This window comes from Hyperolius riggenbachi, chromosome 8, assembly GCF_040937935.1.
Source record: "Hyperolius riggenbachi isolate aHypRig1 chromosome 8, aHypRig1.pri, whole genome shotgun sequence".
In the NCBI taxonomy this organism is placed as follows: Eukaryota; Metazoa; Chordata; class Amphibia; order Anura; family Hyperoliidae; genus Hyperolius; species Hyperolius riggenbachi.
The window spans coordinates 230,875,852-230,895,616 of record NC_090653.1 but is presented as its reverse complement, the minus strand read 5'-3'; the positions used below and the strand labels follow the sequence as shown (position 1 = coordinate 230,895,616).

At 43.3% G+C, this 19,765-nt stretch overlaps 1 protein-coding gene across 2 annotated transcripts in view; it reads left to right on the top strand.

Annotated features, from left to right (window-relative positions):
- The window catches only part of WNK3 (WNK lysine deficient protein kinase 3), a 217,239-nt gene that overhangs the window by 135,732 nt on the left and 61,742 nt on the right, over positions 1 to 19,765 (top strand). For both annotated transcript variants that reach the window (XM_068248302.1, XM_068248303.1), the window contains exons 9-11: positions 500 to 696; positions 7,037 to 7,132; positions 13,569 to 17,390. In XM_068248302.1, the coding sequence (XP_068104403.1) occupies positions 500 to 696; positions 7,037 to 7,132; positions 13,569 to 17,390 (4,115 nt within the window). The remainder of the gene's footprint in view (positions 1 to 499; positions 697 to 7,036; positions 7,133 to 13,568; positions 17,391 to 19,765) is intronic.

Sequence of the window (19,765 nt, the reverse complement as noted above, 5' to 3'; positions counted from 1 at the left end):
TTAGCCTTTTCTTTTTATTCCCTGCACTCCGGAGTTGTTCTCTTCTAGAGAAGAGTTTTATGGCTGTAATTGGTTATTAGTGAGGGTTACACTATAGTACAACTAAGTCCCAATAGAGAAATTGTCAATTGCATACATGAATGTTTAACCCTTTCTCGTAGCAAAAATAAAAAGCTAAGCCTAGTTGTTTTTCAGGAATCTGACCGTACATACTCGGTTATCTCATAGTGTCACATGTCAGTTCAGGTACCCTTTAATGATCGTGCAGAATTCTGTTTTTAGGAATATTTGAGCTTTCATTTCAGGTTATGGAACTCTAGTTTGCTTTTTCCCCCAATTTTGTGTGGAAAGTTAGTGTTTCTACATAATTCCTGTGATATGTTGTTTTGTTCATCTTTGTATTATTTAATGCTCATTTAGTATTGATCCTGCTTATTCATGATCTAGCATTCCCTTTGAATTGTTTACGCTTCATAACAATTTTCTTTTCTTTTTTTAGTTGATGTCCTGTCTGACGCAGGGGCAGGCTCCGTCACACAGTCAGATGCATCCAGCCAGCACAGTGCCATTTATGCGCCTCCCCATGAAGGGATAAGTGTTCAGCAAGTCCCTGGCATGCCTCAAACAGAAAGCAGTCACATGGGTCAGTTTTATCCACCACAACACGTCATAGGACACTATCAGCAGACGCAGGCGGTGAGTTCCCATCCCTTCTAAATATGGAATAGTCTATTCTGAGAGACCGATAAAATGAGGCTGTCCATGCAAAAGGATGTATAGGAAATGCTTTGATGACCTGATACTTTGTGACTATGTACTGTACAGCTCACTTACATTCCTACACCAACACAGTACTTTTCTTTTTTTTTTTTTTATGATGATCCGTATACCCAAATAAGCATGCTATTGAAATGAATGATCTTCTCATTGTGCTCTCATACCTTGGCAACAGAAAATTGTTTCACTGCAAAATTTGTTGGAATTTGTCACAATATACCTTTGTGTTAGGACAATTAAAGGACAACTGAAGTGAGATGATTATGGAGGCTGACTTGTTTATTTCCTTTTAAACCGTATCAGTTGCCTGGCAGTCCTGCTGATTTCTTTGGCTACAGCAGTGTCTGGGTCACACAACTGAAACAAGCACGCATCTAATCCAGTCAGACTTCAGTCAGAAACATCTGATCTGCATATGCTTGTTCAGGGTCTATGGCTAAAAGTATTAGAGAAAGAGGATCAACAGGACTGCCAGCAACTGGTATTGTTTAAGGAAATAAAAATGACAGCCTCCATATCCCTCTCACTTCAGGTTCCCTTTAATGCTGGGGATACACAGTACGTTTCTGTACCGTGTAGCGACAAGCTGATCTGGCCAGCTGATAATATTCAGCTGGCCCGTTCAAGCCGCTCGACCCCCGCCCGCTCGATTCCCGCCTGCGGACAATAGCAGGGAATCGAGCGCTGATAAGGAAGCGGGGGCGAGCGGTAATCTATCCGAACTAAGTCCAGCGCTGCGTAATATGTTGGTGCTTTATAAATTGGAAAAAAAGGAGATCTGTTAAAAAGCTATCAAAGCTTAATCAGGCATTGAACAACTAAAACTAGTCAAGAATCCAACATCTAATGGTGCAAAAAGGTATACCAGATAATTGAGCTGTAACCAATAGATCTCAATGGCTTATTTGATGATTTTCTAATTGATTGCATAGCTTTATAGAAGCAGGCCATGTCTGGGTCTAGTAATGAACTTATTCAGTAGCTGCTTTGGAACTTGCATGAAGTGGTGGAAAGAGAAACACATTCCATTCATGAGAGACCATCACATTTGCATTTGTTTTGGTTACAGATAGTATCCCTATAGAAAAAACCTGAGAAGTTCCACACTGTAGGTTTCCAGGCACCCCCTGAGGGAAGGGAGGTATAGAGCTCCCAGTTACACCTATTGCAGCAATACAGAGAATTCCTGGTGGGAATTAAACATTCCATGGCTAATTAGTATTGTAAAGCTCTGAAGTGGGATGGGGTTAAGCTAAGTATTCCAGGAATTCCTCTGTCCTGGTGGGATGTATGACGCATGCCACGACTCTCACCAGTCTTTCAGATGAATTATAGCTGCCTGAACATACTCCCTTAAAGCGGACCTGAACTCAGAACTTCCTCTCTGCTCTAAAAGATAAGCAGCAGCATAATAACCTCTGAAGAAAAACATCTTTGTTACAACTGATACATATACTGCAATAAATCTGCATTGTCTACTTCCTGCTTTCATTGAAGCAGACCCTTTGTTAACATCCTGTTTACCAATTAGCTCTTTGCCGTGGAAGTCAGCTGACACAGCTGAGGGATCAAATTACAACTTGTGCTTAGTCACAGATGAGGGGGAATTAGACAGGCTAAACTCGCTAAGTACATTGTACAAGCGCTACGGAATATGTTGGCGCTTTATAAATTAATAAATAATTAATAATAATAATAATAAATGCATACAGGGTGCATTTCTCGGTTTTCCTTCTGCTCTGTGCAAGAGTTCAGGTCCACTTTAGGTGAGCATGTTTTTTCTTCTAAGGTGGAATTGGTAGGAAAAAGAGCGGGCAGATATCTGCTGCATATTCTCTGCTGAATATAGTTTATCTGTATAAGTCCAATGTTCTCTGTGTAGCCCATGCTAAGGAGAGTATATACTGGCTTTTATCTGTTCCTGGGAAGGACTCTCCAGAGTTTTTTGCTTTGATTTCCATACTTTTTATCTCTTTACCTTGCATATGGTTGATGAAATGCTTGAAACGTACAGGCACTGGAAGTTGAAATTGTATTATGGAACCTAAATACTGTGCAGAAAATACCCCAATAAATAAACCTGATCTATTTAATCAGAGCGCTTGAGATAATTCTGAAGAGTGTAGCACTCTGAGCTTAAGGCTCAGGTCACGCTGACAGCAATGGATTAACCGCCTGTTAGCAGCTCCCAAGTATAAGCAATTCAGTCACATATCTGGGTAAGCAGCAGCCACCCTCCACATGTCATGCCAAAGTTTTCTTGACCCTAACTGTCCATATAGATTGCTGCATTTGCTTGCATGTACAGCAACCAAATGGCTGTATTTTCATGGCTGCTACACTGTGCATTCCATCTGTTTCTATCGCCTACCGTAAATGTAGAAAAAGCGTTTCCCCATCTAGGTAGTAAATGATTGCATTGTTTGCATTGTGTCTTTGCATTCAAACTCAGGTTCCCAAGGCAGCAAAAATGTATCAGTGGCCCAGTGGTGGCCTTCCATAATTGTTAGAGACAGAAGGTAGGCGTGCTGGATCCTTCTGAGCCATATCCATACTGCTTCCAGTTCTTGTGAGGTTACAAAAGGTAAAAGTTTGATACTTACCTCGAGAGGGAAGCGTCTGGATCCTCCTAAAGGTTTCCCTCTGTCTCTTTCCACCGGCCCTTTCCAGCTCTGAAACCCCCGAAGCGGGACTGCGCATGCACGAGCCGTCAACAAGGGCTTAGTAGTTTAGTGAAGGTGACTGCACAGGGACGGGCCCGTGGAGGAGGACCGGGTATGAGCGCAGGAGATTTGGGCACGGCAAGCGCCACCATAGGACGTAATAAGCAGGGCTGTGGGGTCGGAGCAATTTTGGGTACCTGGAGTCGGGAAAAAATACTCCGACTCCGAATGAATTTAAACTGTAATTAAAATAGACAATATGATAAAATGTTCTATTTCTCAGATAATAGTTGTCATAAATCAGTAATAGCAGTGCTTAGTCCACAAAAATGAAATAAACCAGTCAAAAATAGTTACTTGTGCTGCAGTCCCCGTATTTTTAAAGTCAGATATACATATCTGATTGTGACTATATATGTGTGCACAGGAATCTCTTATATACACTAAATATCATCTATGGCATGCTGTAAGAATAAAGCCTGATGTGTAGCAGTGTCACTAATAGAGATGGTCAATGAGATGGTAATAACTCTGCGTTGATGCTGGTTTATGCAAATGTTTGCTCATGAAATCAAATAATTTGATATGTTGTTAAAATTTGGTTTGGTGACTACGAATTAACTTTACTAAGTTCTCATGCATACATACATGCTTCTTTGGTCCTTAGTAGGAATAATTTGTGATAGTTTAAGACACTTTTGCCTGGATCCTCTTCCTGCCACTCTAATGACTATTACCGGTTGCTGGCGATCAGGCAGGAAATCCATGCCCAATCATGTGCTGGGGTTTCAGTACAAATGTTTAGGATTTGCAGGGAAGGAGATCAATTCAAAAATGTTTGTTAGGCACTGCCTCACAAGCCAGGCAAAAACGGGCAGGAAATTGGAGCGCATCAGGCTAGTTCTAATAGGAATAACGGCTATCCCGGCGCTCAGGCAATAATTTGGGCACCATCAAGAGGCGGAGCCCAAATTACTATAAAAAAGTGTAATTCAGCTGCCAGCAATAGCTTGCAGCCAAATTACGTCTTACCCCACAGTACACAGTGGCCTGAAGGGGGAATAGTAAAGGACTCCGCCAGGGCTTTTGCAGAAGCAGGATGAGACATTTTTCGGCTTCACTCTGCGCCAAAATTTTTAGGCGCCTTAATTAAACGTACACCTGCCTCACTATTGGTTACGACACTAGCCCGGTTATATGTGCTGGCACCTTTTTCTTTTCAAATTTACCATTTTGAAAACTGAACATTAATAAAAACAGAGTGCTAACATTTAACTAACAAGATAGGCACACAATAAAAGCCTTTTATTATGTAAATTTGCAGAATGCTGAAATAATGGTTTAGTTTATCAGTGAGGCATTTCAAGCACTTTGCTATAAAAAAAAAAGAGTAAATTAAATAGAGGAACCCGGCTCTATTTGATTATTGAATAATGCACGGTGCTTCAAAAACTGCAATAATTGTTTGAAGCAGCTGTCATGGTGTTGCTGGATGCTAATCCTTCAATTGTGTGCACACTGCCATTGATTACATTTCTGCCCCTGCCGGCGTTGCTATTGTGGATTTCTTGGAAATGAATATATACAGGATGGGCATATGAGACCCAATATTACATCCATTACAATCTGATAAGGCTTAGGCCAGGCAGATCAGCCATAGGTGGCAATAATGAGCACTTGCGTTCACTGCAGTGCCACAATGGGCGAGGGCTGCACCATGAAAAAAAATTATCATTTCATAGGGAGCTGGAAATAGAGGGTAGTAGAATATCTGTAAAATTATTGCCCTACACATGTAGTAAAATATTGGTAATATTTACTGATATTTGACTATGACCTAACCTCTCCCTACTCTCATACAGAGCCCCTCACGGTGGTGCCCAACTTTAACAAACTGCCCCCCCAGTGGTGCCTAACCTTGCCCCCTTCCCGGTGGTTACCTGACCTTTTGAACTTTGGCCTTTTTATCCCCTACTCCTATGGGAGCTTAACACCATAGCCATTCAACCTCTTACCTACATCAACTTTAACATCCTATCTCATCTCTCCCCCCTCCCCCCCCCCCCCCAACCTTAACACTTGGTGTCAAAAGAGCACCCACTATCTTGCATGTGCACTGCTTCAGTTCATCAGTCAAGATAGGCTATTCTGTTAATGTTTGCTTATTTTTAGATATCCTAACACAGCTAATTCTAGCATTTTGCCACATCTAGTGTTAATTGTAATACCCTGAGGCTTAAGGCTCATACACACATCAGACTATAGTCTTTGGAAAATGAAAGATCACAGACCAATCTTACCACCCTTCATGTAGTATGAGAGCCATACTCTACACAGTCTTTTCTATGGAGCTGAACTCCACATCAGAAAAAAATCTTTGCAAGATGCTGCACACACAGATGCTGTACAGACACAAAAGATCAGTATCTGCAAAAGATCTGTTCCTGCCAAAAATCCATTCCTGCAAATTGCAATGATAGTCTATGAGATCTCCAGATCATCATACACACATGATTTAACTGACATTCATCTGCAGATCAGATCCACCAGGATGGATTTTCAGATCTGCGGATCTGCAGATGAATGTCAGTTAAATCATGTGTGTATGATGATCTGCAGATCTCATAGACTATCATTGCAATTTGCAGGAATGGATTTCTGGCAGGAACAGATCTTTTGCAGATACTGATCTTTTGTGTCTGTACAGGATCTGTGTGTTCAGCATCTTGCAAAGATTTTTTTCTGATGGGGAGTTCAGCTCCATAGAAAAGACTGTGTAGAGTATGGCTCTTATACTACAGGAAGGGTGGTAAGATTGGTCTGTGATCTTTCATTTTCCAAAGACTATGGTCTGATGTGTGTATGTGGCCTTAGCTACTACCAAGCCCGTAGTGGCAGTAGAAATGTTTGCAGAAAATTCAGATATAAGTAGCTCCAATTTTAGAGCTTGCTGTCACTTTTGAAGAAACCAGATAGCTTGCACTTTCATTGTCAGCCTAGGAAAATTGTTGGCACCATCTTATAATACTTTGCTAACACGTATCCTGGAAGGTGCAGAGCTTTCAGCTTCAGCTCTGCACCTCCTGACGTCAATCGCCGCCTCTCCCCGCCCCTCTCTGTGAAGGAAGAGTGAGAGGGGCGGGCAGAGGCGGCGATGCGCCGCGATTGTGAAATTCCTTATGCGGCCCAGCCTCATCCTGACTTTGCCTCCTGCGGCCCCCCAGGTAAATTGAGTTTGAGACCCCTGGCCTAAAGGAATCTGTTTTTTTTTTTTTTTATTAATTGTTCTGGATAATTTCTGTTATATTTTCCAAATTTCTTATGCAAAATGCTAACTAAACTGTCATTTCAAAAGATTACAGAAACATTTACTATAACATGCTTTAACCATAGTTGTTAAAATGTTTAAATTTATGTTTTAATAGTACATGAACTCTGTCAACCCTCCGAATACAGTATAAGTGAAACAATAGTCTCTTATCTCTCTGCTCCTGCTGGTTCATTGGTTATAATGATGAACTTCCGAATTTCTCCATTCCTAAATTCTATGAAATTGTCCATTTGTTTATTTTTTGCTTCTGTTTGTTTTGGTTTAGGTGCCAATAGCACAGATGATCCCGATGCAGTGCTTGGCTCAACCTGGTGCTCAATACCAACAAGTTACAATGGTGGAAGGACAACTTACTGCACAGGTAATGTTGTGTACACAGAACAGCCACAACTATAACCTACTCCATTGTTTAAAGTATCTGATGCAGACATTGTTTCTTAATGTGCTAGTTCAAGATCAAGTTTTCTTAAAGCGGCATGAAACCCAGCATATCTTCTTTGCTCTAAAAGATTATTTACAGCATATAATATACTACCACAATTATTATTTTTTTTGCGCAGAACAGCATTAAAACAGTTAAACACAGGACTTAGTTTTCAATAGAAAATCTCCCTGCATTGAGATCCGAATAGGTGACCTTATCATGTGTCTACTTTATTTTAGCAAGAGAGGAATGTAAACATTTCCTGGCAGTGGAGAAACTACTTCTAGATCAGATACAGCTCAGAAAAATTTACTGGGTACATTACAATGTATAAATACTGAATCTATGAATAAAGTGCAATGGCAGCTTTTAGAGCAAATTAACTGCACTTTGGGAACTTGTAATTTCTAAATGAATAATACTTGTGCACAAAAGCAAATATAACTGTATGGGTTATAAAAAGTAGGAACATTTTTTTATTGAATATTATGTCAGCGTTAAATACTGCTTTAATGCAGCTAATAAATTGAAAATGTTATTGCAGTATAGAAATCCAGAATGCCTCTACTGTCCCGATTTTCTCCTCCTTGGTGACCTGCCGTGGGCTACTCACTTATCCCTTCTTAGGCTCACAGTAACACCATTCATGTAGCGGGGGAATGAGTCCATACTGAAGCCAGTGCTAGAGCTTCTAGGCTGTTAGTGAGGACATGTGGTATCAGTGTACATAGCATTTGGACTAGCCTCCTTACCATGTGGATGGCATCACTGCAGTCCCTAGAGAGGCATGGTTCCTTCTACCTACAGGAAGGTGGGAGTTAGCAGACTGCTACTGGCACTGAGAGAAATATTTATACTATGTTAATAAAACGAGGGCTTTAAAGTGACCCCAAGGTGAGAATATGGCTGTCATATTTATTTCCTTTTAAACCATACCAGTTACCTGGCAGTCCTGCTGATCTTCTAAGATAAATGGTGTCTGAGGCACAATCCTGAAACAAGACTGTGGCTAATCCAGTCAGACTTGAGTTAGAACACCTGATCTGCATGCTTGTTCTGGGACTATGGTTAAAGTATTAGAGACACAAGATCAGGGGGACAACCAGGCAACTTGCATGGTTTAAAGGGATCCCGAGGTGAGAATAATATGGAGGCTGCCATATTTATTTCCTTTTAAACTATACCAGTTGCCTGGCTGCCCTACTGGTCTTCTGGCTCTAATACTTTCAACCATAGACCCTGAACAAGCAAGCAGCAGGTCGGGTGTTTCTGACAATATTGTCAGAACTGACAAGATTAGCTGCATGCTTGTTTCTGGTGTAATTCAGTTCACTACTGCAGCCAAATAGATCAGCAGGACTGCCAGTCAACTAGTATTGTTTACAAGGAAATAAATATGGCAGCCTCCATATCACTCCCACCTCGGGTTCACTTTAAAAGCAGTAGCTGGACAGTGTATTAAGACACAGGAGGTCAGCTCTTCCTGTTCAGTAAGCCAGCACCTATTCAGTAGGAGACCTTTGGCTAGACTCCCTATCACTGCTACTGCCTACTGAGCGTGCTCTTGTGGCTGCAGCTCAGGTGCTTAGAGTCCGCCAGGAGAAAAGCATGATATAAATGTTGTTTGCCTTGTCTTTAAAGGGAAATACATATGGCAGCCTTCTTATAACCTTATAACTCTAACCTTGGGTTCCTTTTAAGGAAACTGTCAGGTTCAGGCTCCTCAATGCAGAAGGACATTTTGAGAATGAAAACCTGAAGTTTATAGGGGAGTCTGTGCCACCTGGACGGTTGAAGCCCTGTGCTATGTTTTAAGCTGTACTTTTACTTTCACTGTGCAATTCTATAGAAGTGTCTGAAGTTAAGTGGCATGAAATTAAGGTTCAGGAATTTCTGAACTGAGAAAGAATGTGGGGGCTGGTATCTTTAGTTTCTTTTTAAAAAATACTAATTCTAGTTCCCTTGTTGTCATTGTGCTTGCTTGGCTTTATTAGTGTCTGAGCTACTCACCTGGAAGAGCATTCAGCCAGTAGAGTCAGAGCACCTCGGCTGCATACTTGTTCTGGGTCTGTGAGTCAGAATGTGCCAGACAGAAGATCACATTATCATCTAGGCAAGTTGCCTTTTTAGAAGTGCTCATCGGCACCTTTCTTTTTAGTCCTTGTTCTTTGCTTAAAGGGAAACTGAAGCGATAAGTATATGGAGGCTGCCATATTTATTTCCTTATAAACAACACCAGTTGCCTGGCAGCTTTGCGGATCTATTTAGCTGCTGTAGTGCCGGACTGAATCACCAGAAACAAGCATGCAGCTAATATTGACAGATTTGACAAAAATGCCAGAAACGCCTGGTCTTCTGCATGCTTGTTCAGGGTCTATGGCTAAAAGTATTAGATGCAGAGGATCAGCAAGATAGCCAGGCAACAGGCATTTCATAAAAGGAAATAAATATGGCATCCTCCATATCCCTCTCACTTCAGGTGTCCTTTAAATAGAAATCCAGCCCAAAACATTTTCAGTGTTTGAGAGCGCAGGAAGAGCTTACAGTAGTACCTCTACAAGGATAGAGTGGGAGGGTCTTAGCACCACTAATAGGACTTTATCACTGTTGTGGCTTTGTTATAAAGACATCTTTATTCAATGCCCTTTTAAAATTTGGCCTTGAGTCATTGTGTGGTGTAATCTAAAATGTGTCACTGGAATAGTATCAGTATAAATGTTTGCACACCACTTCTGGTGACAACTGCCAAGGGCTAGAATTCCCCGATTTTAGGGGAGGTTTTTTTCCACCTTCATTTCATGTCACAGTGGCAAAAGTGAAAGACAGTGTCCAACAGTAATAACCTGACAGAGGTTCTAAACCTACTCCGCTTAATTAAAAAGTGATCTTGGTAGGGTTTTCAATGTAGGTAAGTGCTGGTACCACAAAATGCATTCAGTTACTTTTGTTATATACCGTGCTTGATCCTTTGCTGAGCTAAAAGTCACTTTCATATAACGGCCCTAGACTAAATAGAGATTGACTCTTTACTTTGAGCAACCAACCAGTGCTGTCATTGGCCGAAACAGGCGGTATAAAGCTCCAAGTCGGAGGCCGAGGCCTTGGTTCTGTGTAGTCCTTCGATTCTTACAGGGTTTTTTGTTTTTTTTTGCACAGAAGCAATGATTTGACAGTATAACAAAAGTAATGGTGTGCGCATTGTTTTGCCTGTGTTTAAAGGGAGCCCCTGGTGATATTAAGGCTGCCATATATATATATATCCTTTCAAACAATACCAGTTGCTTGATCATTTTCTTGATCAAAAATTCATCCACAAGAGGTAGCGCTCACAGTTCAGTGTTCTCCCCAGAATTTTTTTCCAGCCGTGTGGCATGAAAAAGTAGCCGGGTGGGGCGAGATGAGAGAATACAGGGCTGCACTTCTCTGCACAGTTCTGCTTACAGCAGAGGTGAAAGTGAGCTGATGACAGCCGGGTGCTCACCAAAACTAGCCGGGTGGAGCACCCGGCTAAAAGAGCCTGGGGAGAACACTGCAGTTATACACAACACCTAAAACGCCACCCGTTCGCCTCCTCTTACAGTTAGAAATGATTGATCCAAGAGGTGGAGCTCATGGTGTGGATAACACAATTGCAGTAAAAATTAAACATATATATGCAGACACATAAAATGAGTTCTTTTAGTCCCTGGAGAGATCCACTATTGCTTCCAAACCACTTCAAATCCTATTAATAGCTCCAGCAGATATATCGCTTCAGATACAGGGATAGGCCACCACCAGCACCCTTTGTGTGCCACTCACCGCATCCACTGACCTCACAGGTCAGAATGAGCCTTGGGACAGTTCCCGGGTCATCCCCCACCTCTAGAGCAGATCAACAGTAGACTTTCTCCCAAGGAGAATTCTTCTATGTTGGCCACCTCAAAGAAAACTCCACATAGTATAATACCATTTATTAAAACATCCAATTACACTCACATGTTCCAGCAGATTAAGAAAGCTCAGGTTTTTTTTGAACTGGCTCTCCCCTGTATTGGTGGCCAAGACTGGCAGGCTCCAGTACCGTCGGGCTCACTCCCACCACCGCCGCGCGCTTGGTGTATCGGGGATTCCCTTCCGTAGTCCGCCTCGCCGCCTCCACGTCACTCCGTGTAAGCACTAATCCCGCTTCCGCATCAGGCTCCACCCTATTGATTTTGTCACTCGTAACGATTTGTGTCAGTAATTGTAAGAATTCTGATTATTAGGTGATCTGCAGTATCACCTATAATGCAGAAATATACCTGATTATAAGGTGATCTGCAGAATCACCTATAATGCTGGTATATCAGAAACTGATGTGACAACAAATACTGATGGTGTTTGGTGCAACAGTAAGACTGATTAGAGCTGTACCTCACCAGAGGAGCTGGTGGGTACTATCAGTGAGAGCCTCTCACCAGAGACAAGGGCCCTCTGGTGAGAGTGGAGTAGTCAGACAGATCGGGTTCGGCAACAGACAGACAGATGGAGTACAAAATCGGAAGGCAGAGTCAGGAAGATATAATCAGGCAGGGTAGGCAATAAGATCAGATGTGCAAAGGTACAGAATCACTTAGCAAGAGAGTAGTCAGAACAAGCCAGAGTCTTATACAAATAATAACAGTAAGATAATGCTAAAGATAATCAAACAATTCCTATCTTGTGTGAACTCCCCGGTTTCCTCCCGGATCAAAGCACACCGGAACTATCTAAGGGTCTGAGCGCTAACACGAAGTATTCGCAACAGCAGACAAGTTGCGAGTGACATGCCAAGGCTTATGAAGCAGAGGGAGACCCTCCAGGCACGCCCCCAGTGATCAACCAATGGGGAGCGGCCCCTCTGACGTCAGCCGGTAAGCTGACGCGCCTCCTCCCCGCATAAAGGTCCTGTCTACGCACGCGCGACAGGGCAACCCTATGTGCAACTGACAGTTCCGTCCCCGGCGTGTTAGACACCTGAGGCCCGGAAACTCTGCTGGTATGAGCGCTGGAGGCAGCTGCGGTGGTAGCGCTGTTCACCGCAGCTGCCTTTTCCACATATGTTACACTCATCAGGGGCATGGATTGTCCTGATCAAGTGTCCCCAGTACTTTTAGCCATAGACCCTGGACAAGCAAGTAGATAAGACGCTCTCACTCACATCTGACTGGATTAGCCACATCCTTGTTTGAGTTGTGAATCAGATGCTACTAATGCGATAAGAGCAACAGCACAGTCAGGGAACTGGACGTGTTTAAATCCAGACTGAAAACCCACCTGTTCAGTTTGGCATTTGCAGAAATATAACTTTTGTTGTGTGAATACTTCATCCTACTTCATCCTACTACCAATTACTGAATCTGAGATAGCCTAAGCGCTTTGAGTCCTATGGGAGAAAAGCGCTATAGAAATGTTGTATTTAAAAGGCAATAATTATGGCAGCCTCCATATCATGCTCACTTCGTTGTCCCTTTAAGGCTGAGTTCAGTCTATGCGTTTTTGTTGTACGCTGCATTGCTGAATGGGACCTCACATGGGCATATCCACATCTCGTATTAATGTACTCCATTACAATGCAAATACATTTTCTACGCTGTTTCTGGAGAAAGTGTGTGAGAACACATTACATGCTAGTTCTTAGCAATAGTACTAGTTCTTTTCATCCTGCTCTTTTCCTCACCTTTTGGGAAAAAAAGCTTGAAGTTTATGACTTGGCTTTTACTCATGTAATTATGTCTACAAGATGATGACTTATAAGAGGCACAACTGAGGCTGCAGGCGTCCCTCACATTTCCGGTGTCTATTGTTCAACAATAAAAGTAGCAGTTTTGTGTCCTACCTGATCATGCACCTCTATTACTGTGCACCCATGCTATGCATTTGAGTGAACCTAACTTGCCTAACTCCATGCTCCCATCCAGTGACTGATTAAGCATTACCTTGTACTCATACTGTGCTGTGTGATCTGGTTTTCTTGTATTCCTGTATTGTCATATTGCTGTTTGTCACCCCTAAATATTGTCTGTAACCTAAATTAATGTCCAGCGCTGCGTAATATGTTGGCGCTTTATAAATACAACAAATAAATAAAATAAATAATTAGTCTTTATTGGACAAGCTTAGCACTTGGCAAAGATAGTGCCCTTGTTTCAAAACTGGAAAGTGCCTGGTTTAAACTGATGGATATTGTTTATATGGAATGCTAAATTTACTCTCAAAAGGTATACCCTGATGGTCAAAAAAGGTTGTAAAAAAACAAAATGCATTGTTTGAAAAGGTATGTTTTAAGATGCAGTGTCATTTTATGTACACTTAGATCCCCGTCAGGTTCTCTTTACTGAAAATTACTTATTCTTTCTTTTTGTCTTTTCAGTCCATGGATGCCCAGCTGGATGCTTCAGGGATGCCAGTAATGCAGCCACCATATTCTGCACTGTCCCCTCAGATAATATCCGGACAGATGCCACCTCAGCAGACAAGGCCTGGAATCCAGCTTGATAATTGTGGTGTGACGGGCGTGCAACTCCTTTCTGTCTCTGTTGGTGATAATCAAGTTTCAGGACTTCTTCCTTCATGCCACCCCACCAGTATAAATCAGTATGGCTTACAGAATGTGATGGGAGTCCAGAGTAACACTCAGCAGCAACAGATACCTACTCTGCAGCAGTCGCAAATGCCTATCCAAGACCCATTAGCATACTCCACAACTCTACAGCAAGGGCAAAGTTTTCACATTCAGCATTCACACCTTGAGCAGCTGCAGTCTTCTGTGACTCAGCCCTCTTACCATACTCCACCGGCACAGCAGCAGATTGTTTTGCAGCCAGCTGTGGCTGAACCACCACATCAGATAATGTACCAAGCTTCTGTTGTGCAGGACACTATGTCACAGCAGGTGCGCATGGAGCCACAGTATGATGTAGAACATTTGCCCTTCAGTGCCCAATCATCTGGGGTCCTTGATGCTTCAGGACAGTTACAGCAACCAATGACTGTGCATGAGCAGCCTTCATACAGCCAGAACACTGTTTCACAGATTCCAGTCCAGCAGGCTTCCTGTGAACAGGACAAGACAGCATATCCTGTACAAGTGCTTAAGCCCACTGTAGCGGAACAGCCAACGTTATCTCAGCCTGTAGCAGGTTCTTCAGAGCAAATGCTTTCTCAACCTAAAATAATGCAGAATCCTGCAGAGCAGCCGCTTTACATCCAAATTCCTCCTCCGGATGCATATAGACAGCATCCTGCTGGAATCCCAGATCAGGCTATGTGTGCACAGAAGACTGTTGCTTCAACGACGGGGTTGCCTGAGCATCTAATGTACAACCAGCAAGTGTTACAGCCTTCTGACCAGCCATGTTATGTCCAACAAGCAGTATCTATGCCTAATCAGTTAATCCATCCTCAACAGGATAGAGTGGCACCTGATCATCTTATGTACCCTAGGCAAAGCATTGTGTCTGCAGAGCAGCCACTTTACCCACAACAGCCGCTATTGACCGACAAGCCTCTGTATCCACCACAGACTGTTTCAGCTGAACAACAAGTGTATATCCAACAAACTGCACCAGTTGAGAAGCCTCAAGCAAGCTCCCAACCAGGGAAACCATCATGTGAGCAGCCTGTGTATGGCCAGCAACCTGCAGCACTATCAGAACAGCCAGGGTATCTCCAGCAAATGCCATCAGCTGATGTACTGCAACATGTCAAGCAAACAGCTCCATCTGAACAGGGTAGATTTATCCAACAGGTGATTCCTCCAACAGACCAAGTAGGATATGCTCAGCAGGCTGCTCCATTGTCTGATCAGTTAATGTATTCACAGCAGGTTATTTCACATGCTGATAAGCCAGTGTATGGCCAACACCCTGGACCACCATCTGAACCACAGCCTGTGTGTGTAACACAAGTCCTTGCCGTTTCAGATCAGCAGCAGGGGGTAAAACTACCTGAGCAGAAAGCAGCATGTGCAACACAAGCTATGCCAATGCATGGGTCGTCTGTATATGGACAGCAAATTGTACCACCCTCTGAGCTTCATGCTATGTACAGCAAGCAAGGAGTTCCACAGCGAGAACAAGTATCTGTTTACTCCCAGCATGCTATGCAGCAGTCTGAGCAGCATCCTGTCTATGCCCAACCTACCGCACTGCCTCACGATCAGCAGTCCATGCATCCCCAGCATGCACAACCACAAACAGAGAAGTCTTTGTATAGCCAACATGTAATAAATCAGCCTGACCAGCTTCTGTATACACAGCACATGTATGCACAGCACACAGCAATGACATCTGAGCAGCCTACATTTACCCAGCATGCAGTTTCACAAATGGAGCAACCTGTTTATATTCAGCAGGTTGTGCCACCACTGGAGCAGCCTGTATATACCCAGCAGGTTGGGCCACCACTGGAGCAGCCTGTATATACCCAGCAGGTTGGGCCACCAATAGAGCAGCCTGCATATACCCAGCAGGTTGTGCCACCACAGGAGCAGCCTGTATATACCCAGCAGGTTGTACCACCACAGGAGCAGCTTGTATATACCCAGCAGGTTGTGCCACCACAGGAGCAGCTTGTATATACCCAGCAGGTTGTGCCACCGCTGGAGCAGCTTGTATATACCCAGCAGGTTGTGCCCCCACAGGAGCAGCCTGCATATACCCATCAAGTTGTGCCACCACTGGAGCAGCCTGTTTATGTCCAGCATTCTGTGCCACCACCAGAACAGGTCTATAGTCAGCATTCTACACAGTCCAGTGAACAGATTGGCTACCTACAACACATACAGAGAACTGATCCATCTCTTGGACAATTACAAGGCCACCCTGGGAATTTACAGAATGTCTCTGCTGATCAGCTTATGTATGCCCGTGAAGCAGTTCTTCCCAGTGAACAGAAATATAACCAGCAGGCTGTAGCACCATCTGGTCAGCCTTCTACTGGCACTTCATCTCAGCCAGTTTGTAACCAACAAGTAGTCACTACAGTTGACCAGCAAGCCTATCCACAAGCATCTACTCAGCATATGCAAGGCAGTCCACATTTAGGAACAATTGGTGACCAGATTTCAGTAGCGCAGCATGCTGTTCCTGAGCAACAAGGACATGTGCATAGATCGGTATCTCCTCAGCCAATGTTTGTCCCTCAGTCAGTCCCCCTGGCTGAACAAGTATACATACAACAGACTGTTCCTTCTGCTGATCAACAGGTGTATAGCCATCAAACCATTCCCCAGGCTACTCCATCTCTTTATATGTCCCAACCTGTGCCTCCCACTCATCAGCCTTTTTATGCCCCAATCCCACAAGCTACGCCTTCTGCAGAGCACCAAGTGATGTATAGCCATGCTGTTCCCACTTCTATGCATGGTCATATGCATGTTCAGAATACAATCCCTTCTGCTGAGTCTCTGAAATCTGTTCATGTGCAGCCCTCTGACCAGCCTGTAAGTCTGCACTTGCAAAAAACAATGACACCGCCACAGGAGCCCAGACAAGAACTGCAAGCTGAGAACCAAGTACATTATGCTCAACAGCCTGTTCAGTCTCCAGATAAACAAGCCTTGTTTATGCAGCCAGAAGCAGAACAAAGGACTCAGACAAATCTTAGTCAAATACCTCTTTCCTCTGTAGGGTCACAGCACCCAAGTCAGGGTTTTGTGCCACATGGAGGACTGAGTCAGCAGTATCCTGTTCCAACTTCTCATGCACAGCCGCTAACTTGTGTTCCATCTGAGTATGGTCAAATGAGTCAACCCTTAACCGTTCAGCAGCCACAGAATGGCCATCAGAGCAATGTGCACATGAATGCTCCCCTTTCTGCTCAAGAACCGCTTATGTCCCCTTATAATCAACCCCCTCCTGTTCAAGCCAGTGAGTCACAAGTATTCGATAATGTGAATTTTATTCCTCTGTCTCATAAAGCTGCATCAGCTCACATGCCTATTCAAAGTCAAGTACCACCTGCATCTCTAGAGCAACCAGCGGCAGTGCCACTTCTACAGCCGCAACCAGTTCTTCATACTGACAGCCGTGAATCTCTACAGCCACCTGGTTATCTTAACCCTGTGTTGGCGCAGGCAAGCTCAGGTTCAAGTGGGTACACAGCCGAGGCAGCAGATCCACTCCGTGATGCTCACCAAGTTTCAGCACAGGCCCAAAGCCAAGTTCAGCAGCCAGTTCCAGAGTCACAGCCGGTAAGTGCATTGCTGAACATTGAATTATACAAAAAGAGCCATCATTACAATGAATTCACTACTTCAGGTTGTTCCATTTCGCTGTGGCTTACTGAAGGGTACACCATTCAATCATTTAGAAACGTATGCTTGAAGAACTCCCTCAATGACCTATAGCTTATCCCTTGCACTATAAAGCATTATCATGTTGATCTTATAGGTGCAATGCTGCAATCAGACAATATCGGTTCCTGAATATTCTCATTGTTCCTAGATAAGTAGCTAAAACATAACTTTTGTTAAAAATGTGTCACTAACTAAAGTTGCAGATGTCATATTAACAAGTACAGTTAGGACAGTAACATAGTAGTGTCCACAGTGCAGTATAAAGTGTACCTGAGACGTAGTAAATACAAGCATTTATACCTACCAGGGGCTTCCTCCAGCCCCCTGTAGTCTTACTGTGCTGTCCATCCTGGTAAAGTCCCTGACTGAGCCATTTGGAGACTACTGCACACACCTGACCCTGGCCACGCACGTCCTTGGTCGCGCTCTCTTGGCCAGGGGTGCTCTGCACCTGCGCATTTACAAGCCTTTACGAACTGTGCAGGCGCAAAATGCTCCTGGCCGTGGGTGTGTGACCAAGGTTCCGTATGGACAGTGGAGGAATGGATGAAACCGGACGGAAAAAGAGGAAGTCCCAGGTAAGTATAAATGCTTGTCTGTCATGTGAATGGTTTCATTTTATCCAGCATGAAGAGAATGCATACAGACACCATTATATCCCCTATTCTGGCTAATGGGTTTCTGTGCCCTGTCTTAACTCCTCCCTCTATCCTGTTATCACCCACTTGAAGCAGTGAAGCATGAACGAGCCAGGGGGATGAGACCAATTTTTCTTTGAGAAAACCGAGCTGGTCCTGCCCACCTGCTCTGTGCTGCTGAGGGAGATTCTCTTCGTGATCACCAAGGCAAAGACAACATCTCTACAGAGCCTCATCAACAGTTCTCCTCAAACCTTGTGCTTTGCTGTTTATTGCATACTTACTATCATGTGCATTAAAAATAGGAACCTTATTTATATTCCCATATGAATAGTGAGGTGAAGCATATCAATAACCCTGCACAGAGTTTTTCCAGCTTGGCAGACAATAATGTAAGTGCTAGCAGACTGAGAGGGGCCATTACTGAAGCATGGCCTGCTGAGCTAGGTGAGCCTTTACATACACACACAGGCATTTACTGCCACCACAGATTGTAATGGAAATTCAAAAGAAACCCTGTGTTTGTGGTTGCACTCTTCAGACAATGGGGTATGGTATATTCACTAAACACTTAATCTTGGTGCATGCAGGCAATGCACATTACTATTACCAGGATCTACGCAAATTACATAACCAGTTACGTTATTTGCATAACTCGAGTTAGATGTACAACACCTATTTGTTTGCACAAGCCGCATAGGTGTTGCATATATAGTGCAAGTTGCGCAAATTACATAACAAGGTTATGCTGTCTTTACACATTAAGTTTAACAGGGTTTAGTGAGTATACCCCAATGTCTGTATTACTCACTGTCACACTCAAGATAGGAACGCTGTAAAGTTTAAATGCATTTTAGCACTTCAGGTAGACCAAATTCCTTAATTTCTAATTGGAGCACTCAGAGCTTTACCACTTTATATATAATTTTTGCAACTGTATTTATAGAAAAACATTGTAAAGTAAACACTATACAGTATGAAAGAGAAAGTGATTCTGCAGTGGAACTGTGCAGATGAATCCATGTTAAATCCAACAGTAGGCAGAAGAGGCAGTTTTACATGTATCTGCAGGCCATACTTGAGTATTAAATCTGCCATGTGCCTCCAGATTTTTGCATTAAGCAGTCGGCTGCCCTAGATATCATCATATTTCATCATCATTGCAACGAGATAAAAAACAAGGAACACCAAGAGCCCCAATAGTGTAATATGTACTGGTAAATGGTTACTAGATAGAGTAAATATTAATACTCACAAACTAGGGTTACCATTAGGCAACCACTGTAAAGGCAGGTGGGGAGATTTTCCTGACCCCACTCAGGAATAAGAAGTCGCTCTCTGTAGATGAGAAAAAGGGGGTTCAACCCTCCACCCAGGGTGGACTCAATATTATGCATCAGAACAGAGGCGCCAAAAGGATAAAAGGAAGCTAAATGAGCTTAAAAACCAAGTTCTTGGTAAATAGAGGAGGTAGTGGTGGACTTACCTCCTCCAAGTAGACACAAAACGACTGTAGTAAAGAGTCAATATATTTTATTTATGAACTCCAAATATGAACGTGTTAAGCAGGTTTGATCCCTCTTCATCAGGCAATAACGGAGCAATAGCATATGTGGTCAGTAGAAGAGCCAG